This window comes from Pelodiscus sinensis, chromosome 8 (genome assembly GCF_052426305.1).
Source record: "Pelodiscus sinensis isolate ZL-2025 chromosome 8, ASM5242630v1, whole genome shotgun sequence".
Lineage (NCBI taxonomy): Eukaryota > Metazoa > Chordata > Testudines > Trionychidae > Pelodiscus > Pelodiscus sinensis.
The window spans coordinates 46,557,735-46,571,053 of NC_143059.1; the positions used below are offsets into that span (position 1 = coordinate 46,557,735).

The 13,319-nt window shown below is 40.7% G+C and overlaps 1 protein-coding gene and 1 long non-coding RNA gene across 3 annotated transcripts in view; one reads left to right on the forward strand and one right to left on the reverse strand.

Annotated features, from left to right (window-relative positions):
- The window catches only part of BNIP3 (BCL2 interacting protein 3), a 20,337-nt gene extending 15,197 nt beyond the window's left edge, over positions 1-5,140 (forward strand). The window contains exon 6 of the mRNA XM_006136634.4: positions 1,946-5,140. Coding sequence (XP_006136696.3) covers positions 1,946-1,997 — 52 coding nt within the window. The 3' untranslated portion in view covers positions 1,998-5,140. The remainder of the gene's footprint in view (positions 1-1,945) is intronic.
- LOC106732912 (uncharacterized) lies at positions 4,451-12,894 on the reverse strand. Of its 2 annotated transcripts, XR_016350177.1 has the most exons (3): positions 9,477-12,894; positions 9,214-9,319; positions 4,451-9,133 (listed from the first exon to the last, which is right to left on the reverse strand). It is a non-coding gene; the product is annotated as an uncharacterized LOC106732912 (long non-coding RNA). The 2 variants fall into 2 exon arrangements; XR_012905653.2 differs by having other exon boundaries at positions 9,214-12,894.
- Positions 12,895-13,319: the final 425 nt, after the last annotated feature.

The window sequence follows — 13,319 nt, forward strand, 5'->3', positions numbered from 1 at the left end:
GACAACCTGAAAAGGTTGGGGACCACTGCCCTACAATATGTACCAGTTCCGACTTACATACAAATTCAACTTAAGAACAAACCTACAGTCCCTATCTTGTACGTAACCCGGGGACTGCCTGTACTTTGAAGCTATTATATCACAAAAGCAAACCTGACTAGACATCTTATGTTTTGCAAGTTTCTTACTTGTTTGTTGGCTGTGACATTGCCGCATGGGTCTTCAGTGGTTGTTCATTACTTGAGGACTTACCTAGAGAACTGTCAGAAGCTGAAATTAAGAATTATCCATTTTTGTTGTGTTGGATGGATTTTAACTTTAAAGAGAGAAAAAGCCAGTGGTTTTTATTCTGCATGTTTCTGAAACATTGCGATCCTTTATAAAAAGAATGGAAGGGGTCTTCATATTCGCATTGTGTCTAATTATACTTCAACTGCACTTGTAGGAATGGGACTGGGGGAGGAGATCAATTCCCCCCCAACTCCATCCATTCAGAGGCTAAGGTTGTCCTATCTGTGGAGGGTGCATTAGGACCATCCCTAAACCCAGAAGATCCCCAGGCATCCTTACAGATGCCAGGGAATTTGTGGGAGGCCAGGCCCAGTCACATTAAGACCTCAGCAAGATTCACTAGGGGAGTGAGCTTTGTGGAAAGGTGATACAATTCTGGACTGTCACGTCTTTCCCAAGGAATCTCTGTTAAGCTAACAGGGGATCATCTACTTCCTGACCAAAACCCACTTTCCTTTCTCTCTGATCTGCCCAGTCTCTGCCCTAAATCCTAAACTTTTGGAGGCCTTCGGAAATTCCAGGAAGATTGATGCCAGATGTTGCAGAACCACTGTAGTATAACAAATACGGTGCAGCTTACTCATTCCACTGGGTAATGTGTCTTGTAATCTCATAAGCATAAAACAGCACTAGGTAACCTACTGGACTGTAGGAGACACCATTATAAAACTGTTGAATATGAGATAAGAAGTAGGCTCAACAACTTGCTGGTGCTGTTTACAATGATCTCATTGGGTCTCTTGCACCAATATTCCTTCCCTGATGGAGATGTCCTTCTTTCTTCTCAGTTCACACACCAATCCAGTTGGTTAGGGTCAGAGTGCAGATAAGGGAAGTATCTGAAAGGAACATATACTTCTATGTATGTCAGGGCGCAGATTAGCTATTTCACGTACAAATTTCAGTTCCCATCCACCTAACTTAAAAAAATTGAAAACCAAACCAAACTTTACTTTCCTTCAAATCTTAAATACATGTTAAAACTCACTTAAAATTAGTCTACAACACTGATTATAGAAATAAAAATATATATACCTGACCAATCAAGATATTATAGAAACACACTGAAGTTTTCCTTTGAGGTAAAACGAAAATACTGTAAATTTGTACATTCTTCATTACTTGACTTTCCAGAATTGTTCTGACCTTGCAACATTCTAGCTCACTTATGGACACAGTAGTACAAGATCACAACTTGTAACAACTTCATGAAGAGCTGTGTTTAAATATGGTCAAAATGGTTACTTTTCATAGTGGTAATTTTTTTCACCTGAGGCAAATAAATACAGGAAATAATATAGTGAAATAATATTGAGTGGGAAAATAGTGAACATAATAAAAAGTGACTGATGAAAATACTAAGTCAGATAAGCGAGTATTATGTAAAACAGCTCAGCTGACACTGAACATGTTATTTAATTTCTAAAATCTGACGTGAATGAAAGAACAGGAGAATGTACAAAAGCATGAGCAACTGAAAGCAGGTGTTTTTTTTTAGCAGAAACTCTTGCAATCTTAGCTATAGCAGATGCTACAACTGCTACTGTAATTTGCATGACTAGTAATCTGATAAGAGGAAAAGCATTCCTTACATGTTGTACGTTCTTTTTTAAAATGAAATTAGTGCTTATTCATGTATATTCTCTTCCCCAAGGATTTTTATTGGAAGACGTCTGACAACCACAACTACAACTAGCACTTTTTAAAGGGAGAATAAGATTTGGTCAGGCCGAAAGCAATGAGAATTATCCATCTGAGAATACAAATGGTGAACGGCAGGAATTTCTTGAGTGATTGCAAAATGTCCTGTGCTGTTTGTTCTGTAAACATGTTCCTACTTTAGTAGTAGATGGGGGAGAAGAGATACTGAAATCCAAGCTATCATGGATAATTTTTAGATCAATGTATAAAGCATGTTTCAGATTGATTAATATCTGCTGTATGCTTGGTAGTGAAATATCATTGAAAATAAATAAAACCGTCAGTGTTAAAATAAACTAATTCTTAGCTTTCATATGATGGTTGTGATGTAGCTAGGAATTCATCTAAACAATTATATCTTTATCTCTGGAAAAGTGAATATTGTCATTAAAGTGTGGCCTTATATATGCTATTAGAGAAATCCTGACTTGATGGGACTCTCTTTTTTTAAGATTAGCTATATTTTATTTTTCATAGGAGACGCAAAATGTTAAGACACTCTAGATCAGGAATGGAGAACATTTTTTGGGTTGGGGCTGCTGACCCCCAGGCAAGTAGGTTTTGTGTGCTCCAGCTCCACGGTGGGATAATGGGCAGGGGGGGAAGGAAGGGGACTGGATTGCTAGTGCAGTCTCCCCAATGCTAGCGGGGAATCCTGAACCTCAGGGGCCGCAGGTTCCCCACTCCTGCTCTAGATGCTCAGCTGGTACATACAGCATAGCTTCAGTGGATCTGAGCTCTCTTAGAAGCTAGTAATTTGGTCTACAAAAACCTCAATTAAAATTTGGATCTCGGTGCCTAACAAATTGGATTTTGCAGTATTCTTTATTGTTTTTCGTTTAACTGAAAGTCCTCTTGTATCATTTTGCAAAATATAGCTTTAAAAGTGTGGGGGTTTTTTTATTCGCTGGCAAAAAAAATAGCATTTTCATCCTAAATTGACATACTTATTTCCCTTAAACTGAAGGAACAGCATACTTACTTTTTTATGTATACTAATGGAACTCTTTCTGATTCAGGAATTTCATCTTACTATAATAAGGAAAAAGGAGAAAAAAATCTTTGCCAAATCCATAGGAGGTCTTATGTTAAAAAAAAGCCAACTTGTAGATTCAGTTGTTTCCTTTTTTTTTTAAAAAAAAGAAAGCTTAAAATCAATTTCTGAAAGCTGTTTAAAAGATGTGTTCCTTTTGAACATTTTCATACTTAATTCATCTTACAGATAGCAATGAAATATTTACTTAAAAATGATTTCATGGTTTATTTTTAGATAGGAATAACGCCAAACTGCAATTTGATTAAGAGAAATTTCCAAATAGAAATAGTGGAAAGGTATCTGTCTTCAATTACACGTGCAGGATCTGCATATGTAGATTTGACTTTGCTTTGTTTATGATAGCATCATTCTTTAAAAATAAATTTGCTTTGAACATTGATTTCCTTATCATTTGGTAAACATTGACTTTTTTTCTTTTTTGTGCCTGGAATGGAACTGAAATTAACAGGGTTGTTAATAACAGTTCCATTGATTCCATATGGTGAGCACCTGTGATACCATAGGGTATGTCTACATATCAGGGCTGAAGTCAGAATAAGCGTTGCAACTTCTGCTATGTCATTTGTGTAGTTTAAGTTCAAATAGCTTAATTCAGCTTTTGGTGCTGTGTAGACACCCGGGGTGTGTCTAGACTACAGACATTTTTTCGAAAAACCAGGCCTTTTTTTGAAAAATCTTTACCTGCGTCTCTAGACTGCCACTGCATTCTGTCAACAGTGAATCGAAGGAATGCGGCGGTTTTGTCGACCGCAGAAAAGCTCGTTTTATGAAGAATGCCTTTTTTCTAAAGTGCTTTTTCGAAAAAAGGTGCTACGTAATGCAAACTGTGCTTTTTCGAAAGAGAGCATCCAGACTGCCTAGGTGCCTGTCTTTTGAAAAAGCAGCTTGCTTTTTCGAAAGTACTGGTTGTAGTCTAGACGCTCTTTTTCGAAAGAGGCTTTTTCAAAAGTATCTTTTGAAAAAGGCGTGTAGTCTAGACATAGCCCTATAGTGTTTATATCCCATCACCAACAATCTCATCACAGTTTTGGGAATAGTAGTTGGTAGCAAAGGTAGGAAGTAGCACATCACTTAGCCCTGATCCTGCAGACAGTTGCACAAGTTGACCTTTACATGTGAATAGTCCTTTGGGGTGCAGTGAGACTCTTCATGTATATGAAGTTAAGTACATGTGCAGGATTCAAAATCTGTTTTTCTTCTTTTTCTTTTTAAACTCTTTTCTTAATGTTTCAACTATGGATTGATAGGATTTCTTTAGTTTCTGAAAATCTTCCCCAACAAATTGTAAGCATTTAAAAAGAGTCTGTTTGAAGCCTAAAAATCCTGACACAATTTTATCTCCTGTGGACACCTGTATCCATGCAGATTTTTTTCATTATTGGGAGCCAAAGTCATGAGAAGTTATAACACTTTTTAGTCAATATTTTTCCTCCAGACAAATATTTCAGACCATTATTTTGGTATTTGATCAAGTGTCCAAGAAAAAAAACACATTGTAGTGTAAAAACTTAACACCAGTTATTGATTGTAATTTTCAAAAGCAGAAGTGAGCACTAATAGGGTTTGTTTGAATTATTAGATACTAAATATTCTTCAAATTGCAGGGTTGGTGTTATTTCCAACTCCTCCTTTTAGTCAGTGTGTGAGTATCACATTTTTATGCAACAAACTTGTACAACTGCCCCCTCTTTAATTGTTTAAGATTGTTACTACTGGATTACTTTCATGTTAAAAATAGTCTGCACTTGAAGTTCCTTGCTTTTAAATATATTCAGGCATAATTAGAGCAAAATTTAACATAAGCTGATGAATGCATTTTAAAGTGTCTTTTTGGGTATCATTGAAGTAATATTCAGTTCATTACCATAGTAGATTGTGACAAACACTTGTAAGGAAAAATACCAACAATTAACTAAAGAAAGGAAATAAGTTCTGCTTCATTGTCTTATACTAATAATAAAGCAAAGAAACTGACACAGAGAAACAGTTACCATTGTGGTGTCCTTCATGTGGGAAGGATGCTGGGGAATGTATCTTTGTGAACACCAATTTACAGTTGATTAAAGTGGTTTAAAACCTTTTGTGCACAAATATGTCATTGTATTGAGTCCGAGCCATAGATCCTCAAGGCTGTATAAGAATCTGAACCAGCATTGCTTGCATACTACACAAATATAAAACCTATTTAGCTATGTTTACTGCACCACCATTTTGCTTTCTACTATTTTGTTCCATTTCCTGTATAATTTCTCATAAATTAAAATAATTTGAATTACAGATACCTCTTATTCATCTTGTCATAAGGGTTGATCTAAAGATCTTTACTCCAAACAGAATCCTTGTATATAGGTGACAAATAACAGGTTAATAAAAATAAAAAATAGCTTTTTCATCAGTCTAAATAAAAATCAGTTTTCAAGCAAATTTCACTTGGACCTGCAGTGCTTTCTTAGAGGTTGTGAAAGGTATATTTGTGTGGATCTTGTATTATTGTTATTCACTGGCCCCAATATACTCCATATCAGGATCCTGTTTGCTAGGCTCTATCAAGGCTTACAATGTAGGGCCCTGATGTAGGATGGAGCTCCTGCTGGGTGCATGAGCACCTCATGAACTGAAGTGAGGGCTACCAGCAGATTCAGGGGTCCATCTTTAAAGAGCGCCTTTCAGGACTGGGGTCTAAACTGAAGCATGATGCTACAAATGTATGTTATCACACACTGTAAGGAGGAGAGTGGGAAGGAGAAAGAGGAATGAAGATAACAGTAAGATCATCTAATTATATTGGCGTGCCTTATGCAAAACTTATTGACTGGGGACCATAATTGGGAACTGTTAGATTTTATAGACCTAATATCACTATTAGGGAACATCCTGAACTTAGTCATCACACTGTACATTTATTTAATACAAATGCTTGATGGTTGTAGAAAGTCCTTTTGTCAATGGTTTAACACTTCTCCCCCTTCAATGAAAGGCTGAACATGCTTTCAGTCTAGATCAGGGGTGAGAAACCTGTAAGCCAGGAGCTGGATCCATCCCCCCAAGGCTTGGGGCTCCCTCTCCAGCACTGGGGACCTGATGCTCCAGCCCTGCAACTCCCCTCCCACCCAGACCCCACACCCAAGCAGGCTTCCCAGCAGCCCACTCCCACACACTCCATTTCTCATTTTTGGCTCCATCTAAGAGTGTGTGTGTGTGTGGGGGGGGGGGGAGGCAGGGCACTAGCCTGAGCCTCCCTATGCTCTGGTGTGCAAGGGGAATGGGTATGTGTGTGTGTGGGGGGGGGGGGTAGCTTCTCATTTTCATGCAGCCCTAACTGATTTTTCTATGGGTCAACAGCACTGGACTGCAAAAATATTCCCCATGCTTGGTCTACATCATTGCCACCATCCTCCCTGAAAAGGTCCAGCAAAACAAAGGAGGGAAGACTTGATATTCCTTATGATTCCTTGTGATTCCTCTACATGCAAACTGAACTGAAGCAAATGAAGGCATGAATTAAAACCAATTGTCATTTGGATCAGACAAGCAGACAACCCCCCAAGGCAAAAATCAAGCCAAACTTTTAAATTTAAACTTAAAAAAGAAATACAAAGTATATACATTCATCATCTTCTTCTTCAAGCCATTTTGACGAGTAGGGCTCAATCCCTAAAAAGAAATACTGAATAGTGCAGTCAGTCCATTCTGATACTTTCAGAAAGAATAAGTGATTCAAAGGCAGCATTTAGCTTTCAGATTCCATTCCTCAGCTAAAACTCGACATCTTCACAGTACTGTGGGCGGGTAATGTAATTCACTGGGAAAATTCAAACTCTAGCATGGATTAAGGATGTGAAGTAGTATGTAATTCACTAATCGAATAGTTGATGCATTTTTGCATCGACTATTCGATTGGTCAATAGGGTGGCGTTGTTCCTCCCCAGAGGACCACATAATTCTATCTGATATAGGCAACAGTAGGGCAGGGGAAGTGACTAGTCAACTATTCTGTTGCCTATCCAATAAGTATTTGCTTATCGGATAGTCAACTAGTCCTTAACATTGCTAGAATGGTTCTTGGTCTAGTACTACTGATTCTGGCACAAAAATAAAGGTGACTGATTTCCTGGATTGGGAAATATGCCAGGTCAACACTGAAGGGGAAGGTTGAATCGAGATATACAACTTCAGCTATGTTAATTATCTTGTTTCAAGTTTTCCCGCTGTCCCTACAGTGGGAGTTGGCTTTCCTTACTCCTCACAGGACCAGGAGTACCAGCCACTGACAAGAGCACCCTGTGAGCTCAACTTAATGGGTCTTTACTAAACCCACTATATTGAACTTCAGAAGATCAATCACAGCAGCGTCAGTCTTCTGCTTAGTGAAGACATGGCCTTAGGTTCAGACCATCATTTACCTCAATAAGAGTCCATCCACATGGAGCATTTTGCAGAACAGGGCCTAACTTTGCTGAGCTCTAGTAAAATGCAGAATATATTTCTTGAAGAAAAATAGTGGAAATGCCATTATTTGCAGTTTTCAAACTATATTGACCAACACATGATAATGTATTCTGTGGAAACAATCTTGTGCCAGCAGAATAGTAGTGTATAAACAATTTTCATCTCCAATTGACGTTAAAGGAAAATTGTACTCTGTGCGCCAAGACTAGTGGGTCCATTAAAACCAAGTGTCACCACAGAAAAGAGGTCCAAACGTACCTAGCTAATAAGCCAACGGGGAAAAAAGCTCAATTTAAATTTAGATATATTTTTATTTTTAGCTAATCGAGGAAACCAGGCCCCCAATTCAACAAGCTTTGGCAAGGAGAAAAATCATAATAGAGTGCTCAAAATCATTATTACTTTATGGGCAAATCTACACTACATAGGGAAGATCAATCTAAATTACATAACTTAAGCTACATGATTAGTATAGCTAAAATCAATGTACTTAGCTTTGCTTACCACGGTGACTTCACTGCGGTGCATTGACAGAAGACACTGTCCCGTTGACTCACCTTGTACTTCCTATTGAGGTGGAGTACTGGAGTCGATGGAAGAGCAATCAGCGGCTGATTTGTCACATCTATACTAGACTCAATAAATTGTTCTAGACTTCTGGAACAATCTTTGCCCATCAATCCAGCCAGTAATGAAGACAAGCCCAAAGTATAAAATGAGAGATGTTACTTCAAGTTCCCTCTGTTCCAGGTTCCTCATCCAGTAAACTTGTATTCACTATCCTGACATGCAATGCAAATCATGAAAAGTATTCCAAAGAAAAAAAGCACTCATTTTACAAATGGCCAAACCAGAGAGGTCCTACCTGTATATTGAACATTTAACAGTATTAAACTATATGGTATATACATTACTGGATAGAGAACTAATCTAGCTCGATCTTGCAGTCAAATTATTAATTTCTTTTTCTATGTGCTGTTTCTACATGGATTTTCTGCTTCAACTCTCAGTTCATTTATACAAACGTAGAGAACTCAGAACACACTATAAATACACAAGTATAACTAGTGGAGGGCTAATGTACATATTACGCGTATAGAACTCATTACATACTGGGAATTAAACAAAAACCAAACGGTTACTTACCTAACAGTACTTACAGTACATTAAGCTAGAAGCAATAGATCACCACAAGTCATAGCCAGAATCTGACAAACAGAATCCAGACACTTCCCATTACAGGCAAAGATGACAGCTCTAGTTGATAAGCCCACTTGCTTGCTACCTACTTGGTTTTCTTTATCAATTACAGGACAAGTTTTTGGTTTGTATGGCTGTCGTTGAGTCTGACATACCTATGTAGTGTATCCTTAATCTTATTTTCTGTGGGGTCTTTTGAAAGGAAGTCTCCTGCTGAAGTTGTAGCCTATGCTTTTCACTGGTGAGGCAGCTGCTTTACCCACACTGGGTTGCTGTTTACAGGAGGGAGATAGCACATGGCTCATCCTGGTCTGGGGACCCATTCACCAAGGAGGAGGAGCATGGCACAAAGACGTTGACTGTGAGAAATAGCCCGCGGGATGGCCCCAGGATCCTAGAAGGATGGCTGTCTGCTTCCTCAGGATTCGATCACAGCTGTAAATATTGTAGAAAACAATCAAGACACCTCTCCAGGCTTTTCCCATTAAAAACAAGATTCGTGATTTTTCAATTACCTCCCTATAAGTGATGATGTAGCCCAGATAAGAAATGGAGTCCTCACCTCTCTCTGTTCTGGTCAGACTGCCTGAAGGGCTCCTAATGCTTAAGTGCAAAACCAGCCTGCAAAGAGGGCAAAGAAATTCCCCTTACCACCAGGGTCAGAGTAATGTTATGAGAAGCCTAAAAGTCTAAGTATGAATTAAATATGACAAATAAAATTATAAAGTCAAACCTTATGTATGAGCTAATTTTACATAAATATGTATATTCTACTCACTGCACTCAATTCTTCAAACAATTTCCTCTCCAGCTTTAGCTGTGACAGTCATGAATGAATCATAATTCAAAGACCTGATGTTTTCATTTTCAATGCTCCTGAGTCATGGTTGATGAGAGGACATTTTTGACTCTTGCTAGGAGAAAGAAGGAACATTCTCTATACAGTTAGAGGTCATTAGTGACAAATATGCAGTTTCAATATTTGGGAAACACTATTGCACTGGATTCAATGATAACTTGGTACATTCAAATAGATAAGCATTTGTCATCTTTTCTCTCTATATCTGAGAGTGATATGAATTAAAAAAATTGAAGAAATTCTATAGTAAAATCTACTGGGAGATCATCTGGGAACCTTTGACACAGACATTTGATAAGACTCTGGGCCTTGTGTGGGACTCTGGCTGCTACCAGGTGTCGTTTTTGTACTGTTAGCTCTTCAAAGTCAGTATACAAACTTTAAACAAACTTAATTTAAAGCCTTTCAGCTTTTGAATGAGGAGGACAAAACACAGCTAATCCCATTCTATGCCTGCCTAAACAAAAAGATTTAATTGAAAATTAGCATCTTTAAAGAATCTCTGGCTGGTGTTTGCTTACTAGGCTGGTATAGAAAGAAGGATCAAGCAGATAGCAAACTGACCTTGTGTTCCCTCTCCCAAATGTTCAGAATTTAGGGGAGGAAAGTGAATGAGATTCTGATTATCCTATCCATGTCTAAAATTAAAGCGCAGCTGTGGCACTGGTTTAAAGTGAATGTGGGGCCATGGCAAGAATACTAGGAGAGTGTTCTTCCTTCACTCTATGTAAACTACCTCCACAAGGGGAGGACCTAATAGTTTCTTGTGCTTTATAGTGCTGTAACTTGCTCAGCCAATGTAGACATAGCCCAGATGTGATAAAGCAGAAGGGACCAATATATATTCGTGTGCAAAAAATCTATTCTCCTGGACTCTGGCCTGAAGTCAAATAAGGCTACAAGGTCAACGGGAATTGGACTTTATCCTCACTTCCTTCTGTTATCGTACTTATTCCATGCTTGCCCAACATTTCCACTTGGAAAAGAAGTTACTTTGCATTGGAACTACTTGCTGCAGGTTAGGGAACCAGGGCTGGTGCAGTCTTCTATTAGGATGTGTCTACACAGCAAAGTTAATTCAGAATAGCAGCTGTTATTCCAAAATAACTATGGGAGAGTCTACACAGCAATTCCGTTATTTTGAAATAATTTTGAAATAACGGTTGGCTTATCCTGACTTCTATAAACCTCATTCTATGAATAACACCTATTCCAAAATAGCTATTTTGAAATAAGGTGTGTGTAGACTCTCCTCTTCTGCATCAGGACCATTCTAAGTTATTTCTCCTGGGGCTCTAAATCGAGATAGCACTTCTACATTAGGGAAGCCTGCCTCGGACTAATTTTGAGGCTTCCTTGCAGTGCAGACATGCTATTTCGGAATAACTATTGCAGTGTAGACGTAGCCTTAGAGCGGATCTTGCAGCTATCTTCATTTTTCATGACCAGATCCAGAGACAGATGGTCTCCTGTGATATGATAGTGAAATTTCTCTGGGGCCTCAAGTGACTTTACCCACAAGTCCAAGACCCTGTTGGGCAACGGAAACTCAACCTGGTCCTCTCCTGGCTCACAGGGCCACCTTTCAAACAATGCAGTTCCTGCTCTCTCTCTCACCTGTCCTGGAAAGCAGTGTTCCTGATGGCAGTGGTATTGGCAAGCCATGTCTCAGGGATCAGAGTTCTCACCTTGGAGCCACCATACACTGTCTTCTATAAGAAAAAGGTTCAGCTGTGGACTTCCCGCCAAAAGAAGTTTCTGCCTTCCATGTTAACCAGTACATATTCCTGCCTATCTTGTGTCCCAAGCCTCAAAAAAATTGCAAAGGAAAGACATCTCCATACACTGAACATCTGGAGGGCCTTGGATTTTTATCAGGAATGAACCAAGCATTTCCGTAGATTGACATAGCACTAAGCCAAAATAATGAAAGGCCTGCCAGGGTCTGCACAGGAGCTTTCCAACTAGATCACCTTGCACATGCAGTCCTGGTACAAGCTGGCAAAGGTCCATCCACCAAAAATTGTTGGAGTCCACTCAAGGGCTCAGGCTTCTTCAGCAGCTTTTCTAGCACACAGGCCAATCCAGGATTTCTACAGAGCTGCAATATGGTCCTCAGTCCCCACTGTTTACATCTCACTGTGCCATTACTCAGCATGCCAGAGACAACATTGGGTTCAGCATTGCTATGCTGCAAACAACGCCTGTCTCTGTGGGTACTGCTTAGAGCAGGCAAAAGGGCCTCTGCAGGTCAGAACCGGCCCGCCAAATGGGTTGATCCGGCCCATGGAGGCTCTGCTGCTCCCCTGCCCCCAAGTCAATTGAGGCCTGTGGATGGGGGAGTGCACAAAACTTCCTCCCGCCCCGTGAGGAGCACGCTGCACTTCTAAGTGCTATGCACCCCTCGCAAGGTGGGAGGAGACGTCACACGCTCCCCAGCCCTCAAGCCTTGATTGGCCTGGGGGCAGGAGGAACATGCCAAGTTTCCTCTGTCTTCTCCACCCCGGGAGGAGTGCATGGCCCTGATTGGCCTGGGGGAGCACACAAAGCCTCCTCCTGCCCTGCAAGGAGTGCATAGCACTTTGAAATGCTGCGTGCTCCTTGCAGTGCGGGGGTAGGGTAGGAGGCAACTTCGGGCGCTCCCCCACCCCTAGGCCAATCAGGGATTGGGGGCGGGGGAGCGCGTGACGTCTCCTCCCGCCCTGCAAGGAATGTGAGCTGTGTGGCTCTCAAACCTGAGGAGGCTCCTGTGAGTAAGCTTCAAAGTACATTTCTTCTCTCAGTCTCCCAACACTACTATACCCCTTCACTCCTCCTTTGAGGAAATGATTAGGGATAAATGGAACAATGGGAAGCATAATACAAGAGCAATCTCAGGCTCTACGACTAGCCAAGAATCAAAGACCCTCTGATAAGAAAGGAGAAGTTCCCTCCCCCGCAAGAAACCCACAGATATAAAGATGGAGGCCACTCTCAAGATGGACCTTAAGCCTCCTCTACCACTCTGTTTCCCAGGTTTACCTGCAATGCCGGAGTATCTCTTCCCTGTCTAGAAGATCTCAAAGTCCTTGAGCACCCCAACTTTGGCTGCAGTTTAAAAAAGGTTCCCTAGCGACAGAATTTGTAGCTGATACCTCAATGGATGTAAGGTCCTCAGCTGACTTCATGGCTTCCAGTTTAGCAGCCAGACACCCCTTACAGCTTCGTAAATACAGTAGACTTCCGATAATCTGGCACCTTTTGGACTAGGTGGTACCGGATTATCAGATTTGCTGGAGAATCGGGAGGTCCGGTACAGTTGCAGGGTTTAACAGCTGGCCAGGACACAATCTCCCTCCCTCTCCCCTCCCCTTTCCTCTTTGCATCTCCTCTGTGCTGTAACCTGATCCTCCTCCCCCTCCCCTCCCCTTTCCCCTTCGCTGAAGCAAAACGCTCTTCTCCATACTGTAACACAATCCCCCTCGCCCCCCAACCTTATGCTCCATCTGGTTACAGCCAGCACATGTGCCACTCCCCCTTCCCCCCCACAACCTTATGCTCCCTCTGGTTACAGCCAGCATGTGTGCTGAACGGCAGGCTTTTTAATCAGCTGGTCAGGAGCGCTTGGCATTTTGATGCCGGAGTATCGGGCATGCCGAACAGTTGGATGCCATACTATCGGAGTTTTACTGTAGTCACTCTAAGCAAGTCCTCTGATCAGTTTCCTCATTTTTGAGGAAAAGCAGGATAAGGTGAAGGCTGACCATACAGCAAGATCCAAAC